Consider the following 25,036-nt stretch of genomic DNA (forward strand, 5'->3'; position numbering starts at 1 on the left):
ACTTTGGGTGTATTTGTTTTTTCCTTGCCCTGTCTTTAAATGTTTGTTTCATGGTCACTTTTTATTTCTCATAGTCTTTCCCTTAGTTTACATTTTTTACTTTCTTTGCCTCTTAGTCTGTTTTAGGTATATTCATAAGTACACCTAAATTTCTGTACTTTAAAAGGAAGAAAAACACTTGAAGAAAAATAAACTGTCATGAAATATGTAGTAAGATAATATTATCTTGATTCTAAATCAGTTTTTTTCCCTAAGTTTTTATAGGAAATCATTTCATGAGAATACAGTTATGTAGAAAGTTCATGGTTTTTTGGTTTTGGTTTTTTAAGTGATAGGGTGTTAATTATTTGGTTAGAAATATCTTGGCTCAATTCATTAGTTACCTTTGAGCATATCCAAATATTTGACGATAGATGTAAAAATAATATATAGATATATAGATGTAGACAGGATAAGCAGTCATTTTATAGTATTGGTGTCTTATTTATTCTAGATAGTGAAGTAGAAGAAGAATCTGAAGAAGATGAAGATTATATTCCATCAGAAGACTGGAAAAAGGTAGTTAGAACCATGTTTTCCCAAAATTTAGATAAATTAATTTTTAAAAAAAAAGCCTAGTGTTATTATTATTTTTTACTAGCCATGTATATTGATAAAATTGATGTAAGCCCTTTTATGACATTTAAATGTTTGGTAAATGTTCAGATTCTTTCTTAACACATCTAGGTTAGAGATACATCTATCTTTTTATAAATAAAATGAATTGAAAGAATTGGATTTTGTTGAGGAAGTCAGCACTCTAAGACTAGAAATCCACATTTCTGGCCAGGCACAGTGGCTCACGCCTGTAATCCCAGCACTTTGGGAGGCTGAGACAGGCGGATCGCTTGAGCCTGGAAGTTCGAGACCAGCCTGGGCAACATAGCGGGACCCTGTCTCATTTTATAAAACAAAACAAAAAATAAATAAAACAAAAATCCACATTTCTGATTTAGTCCTGAACTAGTGCTGAATTAGGCTTTTGTTGCCCTGTAAAAAGTATCACATATATATTTTTCAGTATTATGGAAAGCAGTTATGGAGGCTTTGATATTTGTTAAGTAAATTTTGTTTAATAGTTGTATTGCAAGTTTTTCATTCTATATTTATAAAAGAAAAACTCTCCAAATGATTGAATTTAATGTTGACATTTATAACTGATAAGCATATTGTACGAAGAAACAGATTTGGCTTCTTTATCACTATATACAACTTAATTTCTGAAATGAATCTTAAGATAATATATTGAGATTAGTTTGAATTTTAAGTTGTAAAAGAACTGAGGTCTTAGGAAAATCTATCAAAATGTTATGTAGAATTGGCTGTTTGCAGTGGTGTTTCCCCTGTTGTGCCAGCTACTTGGGAGGCTGAGGTAGGGGGATCACTTCAGGCCAGGAGTTTGAGACCAGGCTGGGCAACATAGTGAGACCCCGTGTCTTCAAAAAATTTTTTTATGTAGAACTGGTTAAATCATTTATATAAAAGAATGATGTTATTTTTGTTGAGGGACAAGATTGGCCCAGTGTGTGGTATGTGTAAATTTGAGCAAATGTTGGGATTCATGACAGAAAACAAGAATCATGAAAGTTACTGTTTGTGTGGCCTCTTTGGGCAAGGGTTCTTTCATCCTGTTGATTCCTATATTATGCAGAAATTCAGATGAAAAAAGCTGGAAACCTTGAGAGTCCTTTTAAATTGCTCTCCCACTACATATTCAAGCTTATATATCTTCAACATACGTTGTTTTTTTAAAATCTGGAGTGTTTAGTAGATTAAGGAGTGTTCAGTTTGATTAAGCATTCATTCTTTTTTTTAATGAAAGAAAAAAAGCTCAGAGGTAGAACCCCTTTTATTGCTGGAGGGTATTAATTAGCCACACCTTACTCATAAAGGGTATAAATTAACCAAACCTTTCTCAGAAAAAAAATTATGTAATAAAGCAGGCCAGAGTAAATGCAGATTGTTTTCTTTTGGTATGATTTCTTGTTGTAAATAATTGTCAGGGTTCAGAGATTCATTTTTTTAAGACTTATAAGATTAAATCAAATTTTTATAGAAACTTAAGATAGGGGCAACAGCTTTGAAGTCAAACCTGAGTTAAAGTTATAGCTCTAGAACTTACTAATTGTGTGCTCCTGAGAAGATCAAATTTTTGAGCTTTATCTTCTTACATGTAGTATGGGAATGACAGTGTCAGCCTTATGGGGCTTGCTGAAAGATTAAATGAAAATTACGTATATGATACGTTGTACATAATGATCTTCAAAGAGCTATTTCCTGTCCCTTCCCTGTACTACAGAACAAATTAACAGATGAAAAGAAATGTTCTGAACTGAACAGGGTAAAGGTAGTGCCTATCTTTATACTAATCCAGATGTTCTCAACCCTGTTTTATGTTAGAATCATTTGTATAACTTAGAAGTACTGACTACCAGGGCCTTCATTCATAGATTCTAACTTAATTGTCCTGGAATGGATCCAGGCATTGATTCTTTAGAAGCATCCCAGCCAGGGTTAGTAACTTGACAGTGTTCTTTGGTAGGCATAGGTGAGTTAAGTTAAAAGAGGCAGACGATGTGACAGTAAAGACTCTTTTTATAGTAGAAGACATAAAGAGAGTTCCATTGTAAGAGTGGAGAAGATTTATTATAAGTTTGTTTCTTTTTGGAAAACTGATCATGAGAAAGATTGGTTTTTCTTACAGGTATGGCAGTAACTTTATTACATAAAGCACATCTTTGAAGTTGTACTGGATAAAATGAGATCCTCACATCAATTGGGGTAACAATAGCAGGAAGGAGACTTTTCAAATCCTAAGAGTTATCTAAACTTTTAGACCATGATTTTATACCTTTCGTGCCCAATTTTGAAAATGTCAGTACCTGTGTTCGTAACATTTAGCCATCAGACAAAAGAGGGTTCATATAATCTTGGTCTCCTTGAGTTGTGAAATTTCACCAGTGGTAGTTTCCAGTTGCTTTTCAGAACAGCCAGTTTCACCCAATCTGTGATTTGACTATATATATTTGATACTGGATTTCCTATTTTAATTATATTTGTAAGGAGGAGGTTACTTTTTCATTTTGTATTGTTTTAATAAAAGTCAAGCCATAACCTGCTTATCCATTTTGTTTAGAGTTTCATTCATTTGGCCCCTACTGAGCTTTATACAAACCCTTTTTGTTATTTTTCTTAACCTTGAAGCTCTGTTTTTCAGACTTAAGTGTGTGTCAGAATCACCTAGATAGCTTGTTAAAATACCAGTGACTGAGTCCTGTCCCCAGAGTCTGTAGGTCTGGGGTGGAGCCTGAGCATTTGCATTTCTAACAGTTTCCCATTAGCCATGTGTGGTGGCATGTGCCTGTAGTCCCAGCTACTTAGAGACTGAGGTAAGAACATCGCTTGAGCCTGGGAGGTCAAGGCTGCAGTGATCCATGATCTTTCCAGCCTAGGTGACAAAGCAAGACCTTGTCTCAAAAAAACAAAAATTTTTTAGGTGATGCTAATGATGCACATGCAGGGATCATATCTGTCTTAAGTGTAGATATTCTGAAAATACCTGAATTTGACTTTGTTTTTTAGGTGTTTTGCAGTTATCTTACTAATGGAATTATCAGAATTCACTTTTATTTCTTTGTCTCTATATTTTGAAGTAAAGTTTGTATTTATTGTTTACATTGCATTTCACCCATTATTACTAATATTTTCATCCAGTCATTATTTATTGTCATTCATCTTCACAGTACTCCTCTGAGGTATTTAATTGGTTGTATTTGTATTTTATGACAGAGAAACCAGGAACAGGTTTACTAAGATGGTGAAGCTAAAAAATGGATATAGTCTGTGTTACTAAATCTTACTAATGTTTTACGTTATTTTTGAAATAGGAGATTATGGTGGGCTCCATGTTTCAAGCAGAAATTCCAGTCGGCATTTGTAGATACAAAGAAAATGAAAAAGGTGGGTTATTAGTAAAGTTACCTAGCTGAATTTATGCTTTCAATGTAGTGATCTGTTACTTTTTATGTAAAATGTGATAAGAATATGACAGCCTGCTAAGTAACCCACTGTAACCCCATTGCTTTGTGAAAGAGAACCCTTCATTGTTTCTGTGAGAAGAAATATGTTTACTCAATTTTTTCAGTTTTGTCTATAGAAGCCTAGCCAAAAAAAGAAAAAAGTGAATGCTTTTTTTTCATTTTGAGTGACTTACAATGTCTCAACAGTTTTTTACTTTTTTCCCTTTATTTTCAATGCTCTGTACTTTAACCCTTTTCTAACCTTTATAATTTAGTTTTTTAAAGGCCATTTTATAATCAGTGAAAGGAATTAAAAACAAACTTGAGAGTAAACAACAATATAAAAAGCTTATTTGTTTCTGAAACTTTCAGTAAGCAAAATGGAATACTTACTAAAATGGAGCACTTTGATAATTGTGTTTTAAAAATAATTTGAAAAACAACTTGTATACTTAAATTTTAGATGATTTTTAAAATTTTATTTGAAAGTCCTAAGGTAAGTCATACTTCAATAACATGTAATACTTGAAGATTTTTTTTTAAAGAGTCTGTTTTAGATTATTAACTTCATGTGAGTTCCAGAAAGAATGTTGTGTATGTGTGCTTTTAATGAGTTCATGTGCAGTGTGACATCACTCAGCACTAGAAATCTTTCTTCATTTCTTTTATTTCAGTTTTCTTCACATTTCAACTTAATATACACAAAGCCCTTTGGAGTTTTATTAATAGAAGTTTTTTTGTTGTTTATTTCTTTTTAGCATTCTCTCCAAAAACTTACTTTATATTCTAAGTATGCACCTACTCTCAGGGCAAGCAGCAGGTCAGAGGCAGTCAAGGAAACATCACAGGCCAGTACAGTGTTTGTGGTAGCAGTATGTTTTAATACATCATTGAAATGTTTAATAGCTAGCATTTTTTTTCAAGGTAATTCCTGCCACATACAGGGACATTGAAGGTATCAGTATGGAGTGACTTTATTATATATTGAAATTCTATACATATGATATGTTCTGTGAACCACTGTGTGCACAAATAAGTGATCTGTTGGCTTTTGTATTTATTTTTGTAATTAAATCTCAATTTTATGCTTTCCTTATATAGTGGTTAGCACATGTTCACCATTGAATTTTTTTTCTGCAATTAAATGAACTGAAAGTTAGACATTTGTTTCTTTTTATTAAATTTCTTTTAAATTTTGACAATAAAAGATAATTGCATCTATTTTATACTTACATTTTGGTATTTATATTATAGTTGTTGAAGGTAGTTTTATCTCAATATACTTTGTTTTTTTTATTTTAGTATGTTTTATCGTATCTCAACAGTGAATAATGATTACATTCTCTTATTTTTTATGCTTAATTTTAATTTTTAATTTTTGTGGGTACATAGTAGGTGTATATAGTTATGGGGTACATGAGATGTCTTGATACAGGCATGCAATATGTAATAACCACATCATGATAAATGGGATATGCATCCTCTCAAGCATTTATCTTTTGTGTTACAATCTAGTTATACTGTTTCAGTTCTCTAAAAATATACAATTAAGTTATTATTGATTATGGTTACCCTGTTGTGCTGTTAAATACTAGACATTATTCATTCTAATTTTTTGTACCCATTAACCATCCTTGCCTCTCTCTCACCCCTCCCCCGCACCTACCTCCCCAGCCTCTAGTAACCATCCTTCTACTCTGTCTCCATGGGTTCAGTTGTTTTTACTTTTAGATCCCACACATAAGTGAGAACATGTGATGTTTGTCTTTCCATGCCTGACTTTTTGCTTAACATAATGACCTCCAGTTACATCCATGTTGTTGCAAATGACTGCATCTCATTCTTTTTTTATGGCTGAATAGTACTCCATTATGTATAAGTACCACATTTTCTTTATCCATTTATCTGTTGATGGACACTTTTTTTTTGCCATATGTGTGTATTCTTTTGAGAAACATCTGTTCAGATCTTTTGCCCATTTTAAAATCAGATTATTAGACTTTTTTCAATAGAGTTGTTTGAGCTCCTCATATATTCTAGTTATTAGTGCCTTCTAAGATGGGTAGTTTGCAAGTATTTTCTCCCATTCTGTTGGTTGTCTCTTTGCTAATTGTTTCCTTTGCTGTGCAGAAGTTTATTTACTTAATGTGATCCTATTTGTCTATTTTTGCTTTGGTTGCCTGTGCTTGTGGGGTATTATTCAGGAAATCTTTGCCCTCAGTCCATGTCCTGGAGAGTTTCCGCAATATTTTCTTGTAGTAGTTTCATAGTTTGAGGGCTTAGATGTAAGTCTTTAATCAATTTTGGTTTTTGTATGTGACAAGAGATAGGGGTCTAGTTCCATTCTTCTACATATGGATATCCAGTTTCCCAGCACCATTTATTGAAGAGACTATCTTTTCCCAGTGTACATTCTTGGCATCTGTGTCAAAAATGAGTTCACTGTAGGTATGTGTTTGTTTCTGGATTCTCTGTTCTGTTCTATGTGTCTTATTTTTATGCCAGTACATGCTGTTTTACTGTAGCTCTGTAGTATAATTTGAAGTCAGGTAATGTGATTCCTCTAGTTTTGTTCTTTTTGCATAGGATAGCTTTGGCTATTCTGGGTCTTTTGTGGTTCCATATAAATTTTAGGAACTTTATTTCTATTTCTAAGAATGTCATTGGTATTTTGATAGGGATTGCATTGAATCTGTAGATTGCTTTGGGTGTATGGACATTTTAACAACATTGATTCTTTGAATCCATGGACGTGGAATATCATTCCATTTCTTTGGTGTCCTCTTTAATTTCTTTTGTCAATATTTTCTAGTTCTTTCACTTCTTTGGTTAATTCCTAGGTACTTACTTTTATTTGTGGCTATTTTAAATGGGATTACTCTTTTGATTTCCTTTTCAGATGTTCACTGGTGGCATATGGAAATGCTACTGATTTTTGTATGTTGTTTCCTGCAACTGTACTGAATTTGTCAGTTCTCATAGTTTTTTGTGGAGTCTTTTTTTTTTTTTTTTTTTTTTTTTTTTTGTGGAGTCTTTAGGTTTTTCCAAATATAAGATCATATCATCAACAAACAGGGATAATTTGACTTCTTCCTTTCCAATTTGAATTGTCTTTGTATCTTTCTCTAGTCTGATTGTTCTGATTTTTTCATGGTTTAAATTCTAACTGAATGTTTTCCGTTTTAACATGATTTTAGGAAGTAATTATACATATGTAATTTTTTTTCAGGAATGAGTGATTTATGAAGCGTTCTCATTTTGAGAACTTAAGCATATTAGTTTGTGTAAAGAGGATCAGACTAAACTTAGCAGAATGAGATTGCTTTGGAGGGATTGCTGTGGTAAAGGGTCATTCCTCAGCTTTATAGTTCTAGAAATTAAAACTTTTGTCAAGATAGCCAGAATTTGTCTCCACTTTGGGTACCCTTTACCACAAACCAGATTCGTGAAACTATTATGTAAGCCATGCTGTTAGAGATAAACCTTGTCAAAGGGACAGTGCTGATTAGTGCATTCTTATGGAAAATATTTCACAGGATATTTTTCATCAGTTTCATGACCAGAGACTTTTTTTTTTAAGTGCTATAAAACTAAGACATCCTGATATCTCTATTATAGGGACTACTTAACGGATGAATCAGAATTCTCCTTTTCATTGATACATGGAAACCTCCTTACCTAGTATCTTGGAGAGACATTGACAACTTTTTTCTCTGCCATCCAACTTTTTTTATTAGACTTCATGCAGATTATACATTCCTTATTGGTTAGCACTCTTAATTCAAACAGTTAAATATACATGATTTGTTAGTTTATAATAATAATCTAGGCATGCTTCTTTGGACGTGTATCTATTTTGGTTATAAAATCTCCTGAGCTATACTTAACTAACATTTTCTTAAATTCATGTACATTATTTATACTAACCACAGTGTATTTTAACCTTTTGTTTACTCATCTTTGTAGCCTTACTACTAAGGTTGATCCTTGCCCCATAGGCCCTTAGTAAATATTTGGTGCCTAAGTTAATAGTGGGTGAATTATTTTTGAACTAGGATTTCCCTGTATGGCCTTGTGTACCCCAGCGATCCCGAGGATATAAGAACTTTAGTTTGTGGCGAACAGAGGCTGAGCAGAGAATGGAAATCAACAGCAATATATCCAGATTCATTTTATCATGGTAGTTTTATTGTACTTATAATTTGGGGTATAACTAGGATTGTACCAGCAGATTAGAAAAGGAATGATGTTGGCTGGGCATGGTGGCTCACGCCTGTAATCCCAGTACTTTGGGAGGCCAAGGTAGGCAGATCATGAGGTCAAGAGATTGAGACCATCCTGGCCAACATGGTGAAACCTCGTCCCTACTAAAAATACAGAAATTAGCTGGGTGTGGTTGTGCACGCCTGTAGTTTCAGCTGCTCAGGAGGCTGAGGCAGGAGAATTACTTGAACCCAGGAGGTGGAGGTTGCAGTGAGTGGCCATTGCGCCACTACACTCCAGCCTGAGCTACAGGGTGAGACTCCGTCTCAAAAAAAGAAAAAAAGAAGAGGAATAATGTTTATTAAGGAAAATTTTCTTAATATTGTCCCTTGAGCTGTACTTTAAGGAAAAGTATCTATTTTTGGAAGCAAGAAAAGGTAGAAGGTTTTGAAGTGTGTGTGGGTAGGGAGACAAGATAGTATATGTGAAAATACTTAATACATTGCCTGGTACATAAGATATGCTTAATTATCTGTAAATTTCTTTTCATAATAAAAGAAACTTTGCCACTGCCAGTTATTCATTGCCAAAATTTTCTCAGGCTGGCTCCTTCCTGTTGGCATTTACATGTTTGTCTCTTATCTTTGAAAACAAACCAGAACAACATAAAAACTTTCTTCAGCTCTACTCTCTAGCTACGCCCCTGTCTCTACCATCATAACTAAAGAGTTTTCTTATTTCTTCACTTTACATTTACTCTTCAGTTTTATCCAGTATGGCTTTTGCTTCCATCTCTCTACAGAAACAGTTCTCACAAAATTCACCTCCTTGTCAGTAAAGCTGGCATACCATTTTCAGTTTTCATCCTCATCACTCAACAGAATTTAACCAGTCTTTGAAGCCATTCTTTGAAACACTCTTCCCTTAGCATCTGTGATGTTACATTCTTGGTATTTCTTCTATTTGTGATTCTTTAATTTTATCCATGTTTTCTCCTTATCATTTAGAATTCCATAGGCTTTGTCTTAGGTCATCTTCCTTTCCTTTCACTTTTTGAAGCTTGATTAGATTTAGGCTTTAATCTTCTTATAATGGAAATTATGATGAAACTTGAATACTTTTAAAAAAGTAATGATTTTTGTTTTTGTGAAAGTGATTTATATACATTATATACTCAAGCATCACAGAAAATCTAAAGAAAGTACAATTTACCTCACATCCCACCACCTAGGAATTAAGCAGTGTTAACATTTGGTGAGCATTCTTCTAGACATTTTTAAAAAAATAATAATGATAGTTAAAATTATAGGATTTTAATATGTGCCAGAATGCTTGTAAAGTGTTATAAATCCTTAAAACTAGGTGATAAAGTTAATTGTTACCTCCTTTCACAGATGAGACAGAAGGGAAGTAATTTGCCCAAGGCCATCATACAAATAGTACTCGGTAGAGATGATATTCAAACCAAGAGAGCTTGGAATTTGGTAAAGTCAAGATAAAGTCAGACTGGACCTGCAGGGGCATACAGTGGTACCTCCTCTCTGTTTAAATTGTTTAATTCACCTAGGCTATAATTGTTGCCCAAGAAAGAAGTCAGCCAAGTAGTAGAACCACACTGTACTTCAGTTCTCAACATTTGGCTCTAAGTATGAGTTGTTTATTTAGTAATATGTTTTAACACAAACTCAGTTTTTCAGTTTTTAGAAATTTTTTTAATATTGCCTTTTACTAATTTAGTATATGAAAATGATGATCAGCTCTTGTGGGACCCTGAGTACTTACCAGAAGATAAAGTGATTATATTTCTTAAAGATGCATCTAGAAGAACAGGTGATGAGAAAGGTGTAGAAGCAATTCCTGAAGGATCTCACATAAAAGACAATGAACAGGTATGTGAATAAGAAACAACTGTTAGAACTTTGCCATACACATTTATACATGTAAATGCTGTCACTCTCAGTGTTGTTATTCTGTCCACCCAAATTTTTGTAACATTACCGACAGGGAGTCTGAGGTTATAAACTTTTTATAAGATACCCATTGTTACCACACTGACTTCATTGTTGTGAAGCTCAAAAACGAAACAAAACCCTTGATGTTTTATTTTTCCTGTATATACTTTTAATTCAGCTTTTTAAAATTCCTTTGGCTATCCCTAAGAAGCTGTAGATACCAAGTTGGAATTCTCATCTCAGATAATATAATGTACATGGTGAACCTAATATGTACCATGAACCTAATATAACGGTATTATCTTTTTTACCTTTTTAATCATTGTTTTTCTTTTCTGATTAAAATTATAGGAATCTCAAGAAGCCACAAAGAAGGGATTTTCATTGATATAAAATGAATTTTTTAGTTCCTAGGATACTATGGCCACCAAGTTTTTACATATCCTACTTTGTACATATTTAAAGGTAGTTAATTAATCGGATTGAAATCATATTTGTTTTTCTTTGGTGTTCTCTATGACATTCACTAAAGTTATTTTCCCTAAAAAAGGATGAAAACACTGGATTTTTGAAAAACCTTTACTCTTAAGAAATTGTAGCATCGAACTGTTTATAGTCCAGGTCACATATTGAAGCCTTTTATTTTTCTAGGCTTTATATGAATTGGTTAAATGCAATTTTGATACAGAAGAAGCATTGAGAAGATTAAGATTCAATGTAAAAGCAGCTAGAGGTAAGTATAAATAGTTTTTATTCATTTTAATTATTTGGCAAAAATTTTTAAACTAAGCTTTTCAGTTTACCTAGATATAGCCTAGACTTTAATAATACTGATTTTTCTGAGTTTGGTAAATACCAGGTATTATACAAGTCATTATGGGGAGTGGGATTAAGGTCGTCCCTTCCTTCTTTGTGAGAAAATACAATCATATAAGTAAAAATACATACTGCCTTTTGCTTTTAAGGCAAGTTTATAAATATTTTCTTATTTGATATTAATAATTGCCCCATTAACTAGGTAGTATGACAGGTAATGCCTTCACTTAAAGGTAAAAATTGATGAGCCTGAGATCTCTAAACTAAAGTAACTTGGCTAAAGCAATCATAATTCATCAGTAATGAAGCCATGAAACAAAATTTGGATTTTTCTTTTTTATACTAAATCTGGCTCCTACCACTCTTCAGTAAGAGTACTACACACACACACACACACACACACACACAATTTTATACTTATATATTTTTACGTGTGTGTGTGTGTGTGTGTGTGTGTGTGTGTAGTACTCTTACTGAAGAGTGGTAGAAGCCATATACATATATATATATATATATATATATATATATATAAAACAAATAAGAGATACTTATTTAACAAAATGTGAATGCCTTCTAAGTTCTGAGGATGTAACTATAAACAAAGTCCCTTCCCCTCATGATGCTTAGATCCTAGGTAGGGAAACTGGAAAATAGCTATGATGAATTCTTCAAGGAAAATTAGAGGGTGCTATTGAAACCTATTGTAATGGGACTTAACCTAGTTGGGGGAGAGAGTAGGGCTGTTGGGGAAAGCATTCAGAATGAAGTGGTATTTTTATTGGGATGCAAAAAAATTATCTCAGTAAAGGGGATGAGGTAGAGGCAGGAAATAATTCTAGGCAAAGGAGAGACACCATGCACAAAGTCTGAAGAACGTGGCAAATTTAAGGAATCAAAAGGTGGCTAATAGAGTTCGATCATGAAGAATTAAGAAGAAAGTAGCCCAAGTTAAAGCTAGAGAGGTAGGGACCAAATCATTCAAAATCCTCTTAAATAAGGAATTTTTGTTACTTTATCTTCTGCAACAATTAGTAATAGAGCTCAGGAGTAAAATGTTTCCCTCATTTTTGCCAAAAAGTTAAGTTTTATTTACAGTTCTGTTAATATGCAATATTTGGGGGAATATTGCTTAACAGTTTGTTCCTCCCATCTTGTCAGAGGAATTATCTGTTTGGACAGAGGAAGAGTGTAGAAATTTTGAACAAGGGCTGAAGGCCTATGGAAAGGATTTTCATTTGATTCAGGCTAATAAAGTAAGTAATGATAATCTCTTCTTTGCAAAAAGAAATTTAGTTGAACAATTCAAATAGTTATGTATCTTAATTTGCTATATTGTCTACTGTTAAGGGTTTTATAATTAATATTACAGTATTTTGGTATTTAGTGAGTAATTATAATAAGACTGCCTATACTTCCTAACCTATAATTCCCTGTTGGTGACTGTTTTCAATGCATCATACTGCAAGTGTTTAAGAATTGTACTCATTTACAAGCATGTTAATCCACTTTTAGTTGGGGTGTGTATGTACAATGCAGTTTTTTAGAGCTGTTTTCCACAATCTGTGACTAAACATTTTGTTTGAAATAATTTGGAAACTTTAAAGCACTTTCAACATGACATTATTTGCAATTAAAATATTTATTATGGTTAAATCATGAGTGGCCTAAAATCAAATACTTAAAATTTAACTTAGTTTTAATCAACATTTAATTTAATTTTCTAGTAGCTTCTGTGTCAGTAAATCAGCTTTATATTATTATAGTTGTTATAATTTGAGGATTTTATTTAACATAATTGTTTCATGTTGATAATATCAGTCATGTAACTTATACTCCAAATAACTTTATAATTACTTACAGATTTGTTTTGGGGTTCAGTTCTTATAGCTGAAATTAGGTAAGATTTTTAATAGTAACTATATAAATTATATAGAATAGAAAAATGTGTTGTTTCCATGAACAACAGATTAGGACAGGCAGAATTAAAGTCTTGGAGCTTAAATGTAGGAAATTAATTCCTAGGCTTATGATTATCACATTATTTTTAGTTAATGTAGAAATGACAAGGATATTGGCTTTATGTAATTCCTTAAAGATAGCTTCTAAGTTTTGTGTAGTAGCTTGTCTAGGACCATGTTGAAAGTATCTGGGTTTACGTCTGAGGCTCTGAATAGTCTTCTACCACATCTCTCTTTTTATACATCTGGATATGATTGGATTGTGTCCAGTTGATTTTTTTGACAAATATTTAATAGTTTTTGTTATTAATAAAATAGTTATTTATAAATCTTGTGGGTTCATTTCTTAAATTTTGTTCTGCATTAACCAGTTCATTCTCCTTTTTTTTTTTTTTTAAAGCCAGAACTGGGCAGTGAAGAGCCCCGCTCCCAACTAGTTCGTTGTTAATTAGTTACCTCAGATTACACTAATAGATTTTTAGTTTTAGCATTTAGGATAACAGAAGACAATATAATTAGTTTCAAAAATGTATACCCCTAATGTGTTCATACCATCTGATAATGTCAAATATAATTAACATTGAAGAAAAGGAGTGCATTATGTGATTGGCCACGTATGATTTTGATTTTTTTAAAAAGTTCATTGTTTCATGGTTGAAAAGGACAATATTTTTGGAAAAGTGTGACCTTGGCTTCTTGTAAATATTTGGGACAGTGGCATTTAAATGTTACAAGGTAGAAGTCAACTGATCTCTACATAATATACTAAGTTACTCTAGTGAACAAAAAGAGGACAGTAATTCTTTAAAAGGGAGAAGACTGGTCTAGTGAGAGTATCAAGTTTGTTTTTATATCTGGAATTAAAGTTCAGATCTTAATCATAAGTTCTATTATGAGGGCTTTTGTTGAAGATTTTTCATAATCTTAACTTTGCATGCCCCCAAATGACTTTATCTTTTTGCTTTCAGTAAAGTACAGTTGACTTAGCTTGAATCTGTCTAGAAATAAGATCCTAGAGGAGGCAGAAAGGAGCTTGTGAGAATGATTTTTTTAAAGCTGATTGCTGTCAGTCTCAGAGCAATATGGATCAGAGCTGTAAAGTACAAACAGGGGAAGAAAGCAAAATACATCAACAATTGTCCTTTAGATACAATCAGTGCTACAAAATATTTACTTGAAGAGCAAAAATTTGTGGGATAAAGAAGTAACATATTGCATCCAGAACACATAAAGACACTGATTTTCCTTTTAAATTCGTATTGCCAGTGCAGTGGTTCATGCCTAATCTCAGTACTTTGGGAGGTTGAGGAGGCAGATTGCTTGAGCCCAGGAGTTCAAGAACAGCCAAGGCAACATGGTGAAACTCTGTCTTTACAAAAAAAAAAACAAAAAAATTACCTGAGTGTGGTGGCATGCATCTGTAGTCCTAGTTAATAGAGGGGGCTGAGGCAGGAAGATTGCTTGTGCCCAGGAGGGCAAGGCTGCAATTAGCCATTAGCCACTGCACTCCAGCCTGGGCAACAGAGCATGACTCTGTCTCAAACAAAAAAAGGAAAGGAAAAAAGTTATCAGTATTTTATTTATATACATCAGCCCTACCACCAGCTCTCCAGTAGCAAAAAGGGATTCTGTCAACATCATTTGTTAATTCCGTAGGCATTTAACATTATGTGAGGGGAGCCATTCAGTTGCACAAATAGATACAGCACAGTAAGCCACAAGAGTAATTTAGTAAACAAAGCATTAGCATTATCATCATACTTTTAACTTACTGCGGCGTATTCCCAGACTTTCTAGAGAGTAAATTAACTGAGCCTGGATTGCTGTTGGGACTAGTAAGAGAACCTTTCAAAAGGCAATTTAAAGGTACACTCCCTAGGTACTCTGTGAGTAAAAGTATTTGCAAACTGGTACATTTATTTTAACCTGAATGCCACTTACAGGTATTTTTAATACAGGAGTATATTTTTATAGTATATTAGGGTGATGGTAGCCTTTTAAAAAGCACAGTGCTGAATATCTGAAGACTTGTTGCCAATAAATTATTTGTCTTAATAGCCGTTTAGAAAGAATAGCTTTCAACATAGCTGCTGCAGTGTTGTATTTTATATATAGTATTATATATCAGTTAAAGACTAGCTAAATTTATTTTCAAACTTCAGATGTTTATCATGAAGTAACTTTGTTAAAAAGGAGATTCTTAAAAACAAGCATTTGTTTCTTATAGGTCCGAACAAGGTCAGTTGGTGAATGTGTAGCATTCTATTATATGTGGAAAAAATCTGAACGCTATGATTTCTTTGCTCAGCAAACACGATTTGGAAAAAAGAAATATAATCTTCATCCTGGTGTAACGTGAGTTGAGTTAATTTTTTCCTTAAGAGCTATGTATATATTTTTGCTAAGCTTTTCTAGATTTTTCTTAAGTTAATTATGATTTTGATAATCTTGCTTTTATACACTTGATCTTAGCCAGAAGGCCGAGAAGCAATATAATCTTGCTTTTATAATAGATATTCATTAGTTTAACTTTACCATCTATTATATCTTCATATAAGGCATTTAGACTTCTCAGTATCTTATAAAATATTGTAAACTACAGTTCGTAACAGACATGCATATCATTAAACCAAGATTTAGAGCATATATTTTTAATATACCCTTGAGAAGAAATGGATCAGAACAGCTGTGAAAGCATGTTTTTCTTAAATTCAGTTCCATTCAGTATAAGCACATACAGTTTTTTTTGTTTTGTTTTATTTCTATTTTTATTTTTTTGGAGATGTCTCGATCTCTTGCCCCCAGGTTGGAGTGCAGTAGCGTGAACTTGGCTCACTACAGCCTCCATCTCCGGGTTCAAGCAGTTCTCCTGCCTCAGCCTCTTGAGTAGCTGGGATTACAGATGGCCGCCAGGATGCCTGGCTAATTTTTGAATTTTTAGTAGAGATGGGGTTTCACAGTGTCCACCAGGCTGGTCTTGAATTCCTGACCTCAAATGATTAACCTGCCTTGGGCTCCTAAAAGGCTGGAATTACAGGCATGAGCCACTGCACCTGGCATACAGTTTTAATCTTGTGACGATTGGAAAGCAGTGACAACTGGAAAAAAAAAAGAATATCTTTTCTAAAACTGTAGTATGCTCAGTGGAGGCCCTTTTAAAGAGCACATGAAATTAATATTTTTCTTGGTCTAATAGACCCCAGGAACCTGAAAACAAGATTTGAATATAGATGATATAAAAGAAAAATCAGAGCAATGTAATAAATCAGGTCAAATTGCATCTTATTTTTTGTTACTTTTTTATAGAGAAAAAAAACATGTATATAGTGACTTTGCTTTTCCTAGCTTTCCTGAATCTTTCCTCTAATAAAAGTAATATTTAAGAATGAGTAATGCAGCTCTAGTTTAGTCCCAGTGACACAGATACGGGTTGTTATATCCATTATGTAAAACGTCTGATAGACCTAATTCAGTTCCCATATTAAGAGAATTTATTGTCTTTACCTCATTCAATCTAGTTTTGGAGTGAAACATTCCACTACCACTGGTAATTTATTACTTAAATACAAAGAGTATTGAACCCTTTGTCTCTCATGAATTGAACCCTTTATCTCTTATGAGTTGCTTTAAAATGCTGATTAATTGGTGGAATTTACAGTACTATTCTTAATTATTCCCTAATGTTTACAGAATAAAAAAATAATGCAAAGCTGTGACTTATTTAGTCAATGTACTCCAGTAAAGATGTTTTTAAAGCTGACCAAATAATTGCCTTTGAAAGATGGGCTTGTATGTTTATTTGATCTTGCTCTTCAGATTCCTAGGCTGCGCTGTTTCTTGGTCAAGTTCATTTATAACTGTCTCTGCTGATCTCTTCCTTGGAAGGTCAAATGCTCTAAAGCCCACAGTAAAAGGGTTATGATTCATCCTTATGATTCACCCTTGGAAATCTGGGACAATGAACTGTGTACATAGCCTCTCATTATTCACAGCTGGTGATTGCTAAAGTGGAATTTCATAAATACCAGTATTCTAAATTTTATCTAATTGCTTAATGTTAAATTCATAGTTAAATTTTTTCCATTGGTAGTATTCAGGCATAACAATGTAGAACTAGATATAGCTATCTGGTCTGTAAAGTATATCTTAAAATAGTCATGACTTTCAAGCTATTCTATAGGGAAAAATCAATAGTAACATCTTTTATTTTTTTTCACCCATTTCAGAAATAATGTCCACACATGAGCTACAGTCAGTCTTCATCAGCAGTAACAACATAAGAATGGCCATGCTGGGTCAGACCCATGGTTCATCTAGTTTTCTCTTTCAGAAAGCATCACCAAAGTGTGGCTGGCTTAGTTGGTCCTCTGTGATGTCAAGCTCAACAGGTTAGGTAGAGATGTGCCACCAGATGTTCTCATTTCTCTAATGATCTCTCCATAGTTTCTGAAAACTGTGAAGATACTTTTATCTGTAACTTTGATGACTCTTAAGGTTAAATATTCTGTAGGTAGATGGGCCGCACGCAGTTAAAAGTAAACAGTATCTTAACAGTGGTCACCTGGTATAATAGTATGAAGTGAACTAATGTGTTTTTTCCCTTAGGCAGGAATAGCATGGTTTTGTAGGCTTCAATTATAGCCCCACTGGGTTTTTTTAAATAAAGTTTATTTAACTGAAATAATTATACTTTTTTACTGAGACTCTTCCCTTTTAGCTGTGTTATGTCTTCTGTAAGAAGCAGTGACCAAATGGTACATTTCTTTCCAGATGGGGATAAATTTTTCTGATTTGCTTCCAAGACCATCTCTTTCTGTTAATAGCTGCACTTTAAGTGACTTCATAAAACATTTAAGCTAATGTGTTTAGTTTTCTCATCCTTTTTTAGGTCAAAATCCATAATTTAGAGCACATTATCCTGAAAGTTCTTTGTTGATTTTTTCATTAAATGGTTGACCTTCCATTTGTTCACCAGAGTGAAACACATTTGCCCCTTTTCTGCCTACAAACAGCCTTTGAAAGATTCTATTACACATTGTCCCTATTTACTACCTGGAAAAATTGGGATCCCTATTGGAGATTTCATTGTAAAATATTCAGCCTTCCAAATAATTTTCCCAAAAAGTAAAAATTAACTCAGCGTAAGTTTGGTTACCTGAATGCTGCTCCAACTTTCTGAATGGTTTGTTTGATTCTGTCCTTTCCTGAACATTCTGGATGCTATTATTTAATCTCATGAAATCATGATAATAATTATTCTTCCATCGAATTATGACTATATCCAAAAATTAAAAATAATTTTGATATCAACTCTTGTTCTTTTGCTTTGGCTTTTAACTTCCTTCATATTATCCATTGCCACCATAACATTATTTATTTCCAGCAAATCCTCATCATGCATCTTATGTTAGCCTTGGCACCTGAAGACCCTTTGGGACTCATCACACTTATTTCTGTGTGCTTCAAATTTGTTATGTAATTTTTCTGTAATTATGATGAATAGCATAGATCTGAAGAGGTCTTCAAGACCATCTAATTGAATTCCCTCCATTTATAGATGAGGAAAATAAGGCGTAGAATGTAAATTGAGTAGGTCGTGGTCATATACATTTCTGTGATATGTATTAGTTTTATACCTCAGACTATTAGAAGTTTATTGAAGTCATATATCACATCCCTATATTTGTTCTATCCCTATAACCCAAGAGATGATGGTCATATAGGTTGAGATGATAACTACAGTTAATATCATATTATGGACTATTAACACAGACTTTCAGAAAATTCCTCAGAACTTCCACTGTTTCCTTCTTATTTACCTTGCTCGCACAATTCTAAGAGTTTGTCCTAATATTTCTATTATACTTATTCTGAAGGAATTTTAGGATAAATAACACAATTACAATTTTATTGAGTTTCTGTTCTGTGCCTTGCACAACTTAGGTACCAGCGGTGCAGGGGTAAACAAAATAGACTAAAATTCCTGTCCTTGGGGAATTCTAGTGCAGTATCTAGTATCAGCAAACTTTTTCTGTAAGAGGTAAATAGTAAATATTTTATGTTCTGTAGTAAGAAGGGACTTACACTACTCAGTTCCGCAGTTGTTGCAGGAAAGTAGTCCTAGATATTATGTAAACAAATGTGTGTGGCTGGGTTCCAATAATACTTTATTTACAAAAAAACAGATGGCCAGCCCACAGGCTATGTTTGCTGACTTTTATTTAGTGGTTTAGTAGCACTTTCTGGATTATGAAACATTTTTATGTATATAATATAATAACTATGTGTGTTAGATTGGAGAGGTATGGTTTATCTACATTTTATAGACAATACACTAAACCTGAGAGAGAGAAGTCTCTATCCCAGATCTTCTCACCCCAACCTAATGTCACTTACCACAGTTACGTAGTTCAGGAATGACTTAGAAAAGAAATGAACTCACACACAATGAGAAAGTGACAGGATAAAGCCAGCAGATAATCCCAGGAATTTAGTTAGCTTCTTATAGCTCAGATCTGGCAGAAATACATAATACCAAAAGTATCCAGGAAGATTTTAGGAGGTGATCAGTCCGTTTTATATTAGACTCAAATTTGTCTTTTAGGTATTGCCTTAAGGAGTATTAAAATGCAATCTGTGTTTGTACAGAAATTCTTTTGTACTCTTGCTAGCTGTCACCCCTGTCACTTAAGTTAGAGATCTTCCAGTTCTATTTGGGCCACTCTGAGCACTTGCCTACAACTTTATACCTGTTTTAAAGTTTCCTATGGGTCTCTAAAATTTGTTAAAGCCTTTAAGCATTTTTCTTACAAACATGTAACCAAAAGGAGCTTTTCATTTAAATGTTCAGATCCTGGTGTGATAGATGAAGAACTGGAATGAATGTAAATGAATATTGGGATATATTTGTTAACAAAGCCTTCCGAATTTAACTTCAGTTTTTAATTTTCAGCTTTTTAATAATTGTTTTATTAATTTTAAGGGATTACATGGATCGTCTTCTAGATGAAAGTGAAAGTGCTGCATCTAGTCGAGCACCATCTCCTCCCCCAACTGCATCAAATAGTAGTAACAGCCAGTCTGAGAAAGAAGATGGCACTGTAAGCACTACTAATCAAAATGGTAAGCAACCAGAGAAACATCTCTCTTTCTTCATAATAAGGGACACTTTTCCTTCAGTGACTTGGGAAATTCAGTTTGGGATTCTGTTAAACTTCGAGAGCGGAAAGTAAAAAATTGTTAAGAACACATGAAACATATATAACATCAGCATACATATATACTAATAGAATAGAAAGTGATTGGAAGTAATTCCCATCAACATCACTAAAAAGTAATTTTCATAAAGCATACTATCAACAGTGACTATTTCTTTTAAGAAATGTATTCTTTTTCAGTAGCATCTCTTTTCCTGTCCATCTGGTTGGGTTGATGCCTAGATACAAGTATTTATGTTAAGTCTTAGATCAAAACTCTTAACAGTTTCACATGAGGATATACAGATAATTGTGAAATACCTTGATATAGGTAACAAAGGCACTGTTTGGAATGTTTAAGTTCTCTTTGATAGCATAATAACCTTGATGAGAAAAGATAAAGCCGGTATCAATCTGTACATTAATATTCTATAGAAATGTTTTTCTTTCCAAGAAAAAGAGAAGCAAAAGGTATACCAATTGTCTGGCGTTCAGATAGCGTTTTCCATTTAAAATATACAGTGGACCAGAGATCACTGTGCTGATCAGTAGTAAGAGCCAGAGAATTTTGATTTCTTCTTTGATTAAATGGTCTTGTTAAGTAAAAGAGTTCCAAGAAGAAAGTAATAAGCTCCACCACCAGCTTCTCTGAGGAAACTGGTGAATTAGAGATTAGGAGAGTACCAGTGAAGGGCTGACTTCTCCCTGACAGAAACTGGAAGAAAAACACTATGAAAACTTTGACGTTGTTCTGACCTTTGGTCTCACATTGGTACTGTTGGGAGTGCATATGCTAGTTCATTTCATGACCCCTCTCTGTTCTCTCACTACTTCTAAAAATAAACCAAACAAACAAAACTTAGGGCCCAGTAGTTATGTCCTGGTTCAAGAAGTTTCACTGACTTGATGTCTGATGTTTGCCACATTCATTCTAAAGTAGTTTAAGAGGCTGAGACTCCCTGGCTCAGGGAGGCAGACAGTTGGTACTACTGCTGCTTTTCCTGTTTGTTCTTAACATATTAACACCAAATAAATCATTTTCTTTTCCTTTTTAAAAAACTTTGATGAGAACATGCTTGTTTAGGATAGTGTTCTTAAGTTACTTATAAATTACTCGTAGCTCAAAAACCACTCACATTATGTACAGTCAAGACTGCCAGCTTTTTCAAAGAAAGGAAGGAACTTTCCATCCCAGTATTATATTACTTTTTTATATGGGGTTTTAATTAGTACTTTGAAATCTTATAATTATTTTTGACCTAATCACAGCCTCAGCTAGCTTTTTGGACTTGTTCCTACAGAATTGTTCTCTTCAATGTCTTATGATGCATAATCCCCATGTGCATTCATGATTTGAGTGCATTTTTGAGTTGATCAAAATATTTTCTTTGATCAAAATACAATATTTGAGGTTCATCCTTTATGTTGAATATTTTTCAGGCAATTATTCAGTGACACATCCTATATTTTACTTCGTATCACTAAAATTTCTATTCATTTTAGAGTCAAATCTAAAATGAACTTTTCTGTTTTATTACAATAATTTTGCTTTTACTTTTCTCATCTATTACAGAAGAATTTGTTTTACTTTTAGCACTTTCAAGTATATGCTTGGATAGGGCAACATTAGTTTTTTAACATTATGACAGATTATTTAAGTCTACTTAGGTAAATAGTGTGTGATCTTTTTTTTTTTGAAATGGAGTCTTGCTCTGTCGCCCAGGCTGGAGTGCAGTGGTACCATTTTGGCTCACTGCAACCTCCGTCTCCCAGGTTCAAGCAGTTCTTCTGCCTCAGCCTCCTGAGTAGCTGGGACTACAGGCCTGTCCCACCATGCCTGGCTAATTTTTGTATTTTTAGTAGAGATGAGGTTTCACCATATTGGCCAGGCTGGTCTTGAACTCCTGACCTCGTGATCCACCTGTCTCGGCCTCCCAAAGTGCTGGAATTACAGGCGTGAGTCACCATGCCTGGTTGTGTGTGATGTTTTAAAGCACAGTTCCCAGAGATTTACATTAAGAACAATAAAGTCATGATATCTTGCCTTTATATGGTAGTTTACTCAGGCTTTTATAAGAAAGGATATTCATTTTGCTTTTACATGGTTTTAGAATGTTGAAAACCTTCTGTTAAATCTGAGTAATTTATTGCATTTTTCATCGTTAATTCAGCTTATTTAGATTTCTGGATCCTTACTTGCTGTCACATATACCTAATATGCTTTTAATATATGCCAAATTGTGTTCTTAGTTCTTTATATTTATGAACTTACTTAATTTTCACAACAACCCTGTGTGGAATTTCTATTATGATCTTCATTGTATATATGTAATGAAATAGAGGTACAGAAAGAGTAAATAATTTGCCTAAGGCCACATAACCAATAAATAATAGAGAAAGAATTCAGACTGTATGTATATATTTGATACCTTGCTACCTTGATAACAGTAGCAATTTTACAATAAGCTGTTTTATAATTGTTTGCAAATTTAACTTTTTTGTAATTGTGTGGTTTCATTTTATGTTTCTTTCAACTTAGGAGTGTCATCTAATGGACCAGGTGAAATATTAAACAAAGAAGAATTAAAAGTTGAAGGGTTACACATTAATGGACCAACAGGTGTAAATAAGAAACCACTTCATGGAGATATGGATACTAATGGTTATGAAACAGATAACCTTACCACTGACCCAAAACTTGCCCATATGACTGCAAGAAATGAAAACGATTTTGATGAAAAAAGTGAGAGACCTGCCAAAAGGCGAAGGGTAAACAGCAATGGAAAAGAAAGTCCAGGTTCTTCTGAATTTTTCCAAGAAGCAGTCTCACATGGGAAATTTGAAGAACTTGAAAACACAGATGACTAAATTTTAGACCTATTTTACTTTCTTTGGAGTAAATTCTGGTGTGACTAAAATTTTCAGGGTTGATGGGTTACCTTAAAAAATTGAATTCCTTGAAGCAGTTCGTTAAAATTTGGAAATTTGAATTGAGTCTTAACTTTAGGAAATAAGGTTTCATAATTCTGCCTTTTGCAGATTTTTTTACTTTAAAGCTGTCAGACTCTTTTAAGGATATTTTAAAAATTAGTAAATTTGAATGAATTAAAGATATCTGTACCTTCTCATTTGAATATCTTTAGTTCATTCAAATTTACTGATTTTGGTAAATTTGAGTGAACTAAAGATATATCTGTACCTTCTCATTTGATGTATTAATCATAAAATTTCACTACAAGGTAATTTTTGCTTAGTTTGATGGAGGAATGGGAAAAAACTCAAGTCCACATTTCTGCTTAACATCAGTTTCTCTGAGTTTCTTGAAATGTCTTGTCTTTATAACAGACATTTTTCTCGCCATACAGTTTGAGTATCGTTATTAAGGAAACCCTTATGAATCCTGAAAATTATGCTAGCATGATTTTTTTATATATAGAAGTTTAAAAATAAACCAGGTCAGGTTTGTATATGTAAAATTGTTGACATCAATGATGTCTTTCCATATTCTTATCTGGGCTTAAGAAATACATTCTGTATTTTTCCAGATTCTTTGTAGCCTTTGAAAGATTTTTACAGTACATATGTCTTGACTGAGCTGTCCTTTCTTAATACAAAAGCTTGTATAATTTTCTTAACTTGTACAGTTGGTAAACTTTTATGAGAGGAATTGTTATTCTGAGTCTGTCAGCTTTCATTTTATTTTGCTAAGGTTTTTCTAATGAATTTTTAAGTGTTTGTGTAGTAATTAAGTCATATTTCTTATCCAGGTGGTAAAAGCATTCATAAAGGATTATAAATTTTTTTTTTTCTTTCAAATTTCTACTTAAGGGCAAGTAATTTGAGAATTCTGAAATTAAGCATGATGCTTAGATTGCAGTTTGTTTTGCATTTGCATAATTTTCAAAATTATTTTTAAAGCAAGACAAAAAAGTTTAATGTCAGCTTAAGTGCTTAAATATATCATGCTGACCAGAATCCTGTTATTTTTATATGCATCATAAAATTTCCCATTTCTGCATTAAATAGAGGGGGTCAAGTGATGATACTTAGATACTGGCACACCCAAGGAACAACTGTTGGAAGGCAGTATTGATTTTACGAAGAGAAAGTGAAGTTTGAAAAATTTTCAAACTTTTCTAGTTACAGTCCAGTTTTTCAGATTTGTTAATGCTTTTCCAAAGTGAAAATAAGATACACAATAATCATTGCTCTGTGTGATTACAAATAGGATTATCCATCTGCATAGCCTTCAGAGTGCCATTTTATTTTTAGTGCTAAATTCTTGTTAAAAAATGTAGTTTTATATAGCTGATAGACCAACCTATATCCAAACTTTTATAAAAGATTATTAACTATTCTTGTTTTTCTCACACAGGCATACTCCAAATGCTTCTTCCAATTCACTTTCAGCCATCAGTTCAAGAGCCAATGCCTTTTTAAAATAAAGCTTCTGTGGTCTTGTTTTAAATGGCTCAACTGTCTGATGCAATTGAGTGGAGGTTTGCACTGAGAAATTATCGTTTAGGCCTTACCCCCATGAAGTATTACTGTTAACATATGTTCAGACTGCTTCCCTTCACCAATGTGAACTTTTTTTCCCAAACAGTGTTAAAAGCCACTTTGCAACACTTGATTTCATATTAATGTACATTCACTGTTGTTTCATACTTACCTAAGTAAATCAGAGTTTTGGGTGGAAGTGTTGAGAAGTGTGAGTTTTTTGTTGTTTTTGTTTTGTTTTACTTAAAACGTTAATTTATCCAGAATGGCAGTAGCTTTAGCAGATGGCCACAATCTGTTTTCTAAAACATTTTTTATTAAATGAATCCAAAGTATCCTAGCTCTTTGTCAAA

General features: G+C 33.2%; 1 protein-coding gene across 6 annotated transcripts in view; it reads left to right on the top strand.

Annotated features, from left to right (window-relative positions):
• The window catches only part of MIER1 (MIER1 transcriptional regulator), a 62,577-nt gene extending 38,022 nt beyond the window's left edge, over nucleotides 1-24,555 (top strand). For all 6 annotated transcript variants that reach the window (XM_012442479.3, XM_012442480.3, XM_012442481.3 and 3 more), the window contains 8 exons: nucleotides 494-558; nucleotides 3,927-3,999; nucleotides 9,999-10,150; nucleotides 10,865-10,946; nucleotides 12,188-12,282; nucleotides 15,215-15,342; nucleotides 19,970-20,109; nucleotides 22,723-24,555. In XM_012442479.3, coding sequence (XP_012297902.1) covers nucleotides 494-558; nucleotides 3,927-3,999; nucleotides 9,999-10,150; nucleotides 10,865-10,946; nucleotides 12,188-12,282; nucleotides 15,215-15,342; nucleotides 19,970-20,109; nucleotides 22,723-23,051 — 1,064 coding nt within the window. In that variant the 3' untranslated portion in view covers nucleotides 23,052-24,555. The remainder of the gene's footprint in view (nucleotides 1-493; nucleotides 559-3,926; nucleotides 4,000-9,998; nucleotides 10,151-10,864; nucleotides 10,947-12,187; nucleotides 12,283-15,214; nucleotides 15,343-19,969; nucleotides 20,110-22,722) is intronic.
• Nucleotides 24,556-25,036: the final 481 nt, after the last annotated feature.

Source organism: Aotus nancymaae, unplaced genomic scaffold (genome assembly GCF_030222135.1).
Source record: "Aotus nancymaae isolate 86718 unplaced genomic scaffold, 86718_ANA_hifiasm-v0.15.2.pri h1tg000007l, whole genome shotgun sequence".
Taxonomy (NCBI): domain Eukaryota; kingdom Metazoa; phylum Chordata; class Mammalia; order Primates; family Aotidae; genus Aotus; species Aotus nancymaae.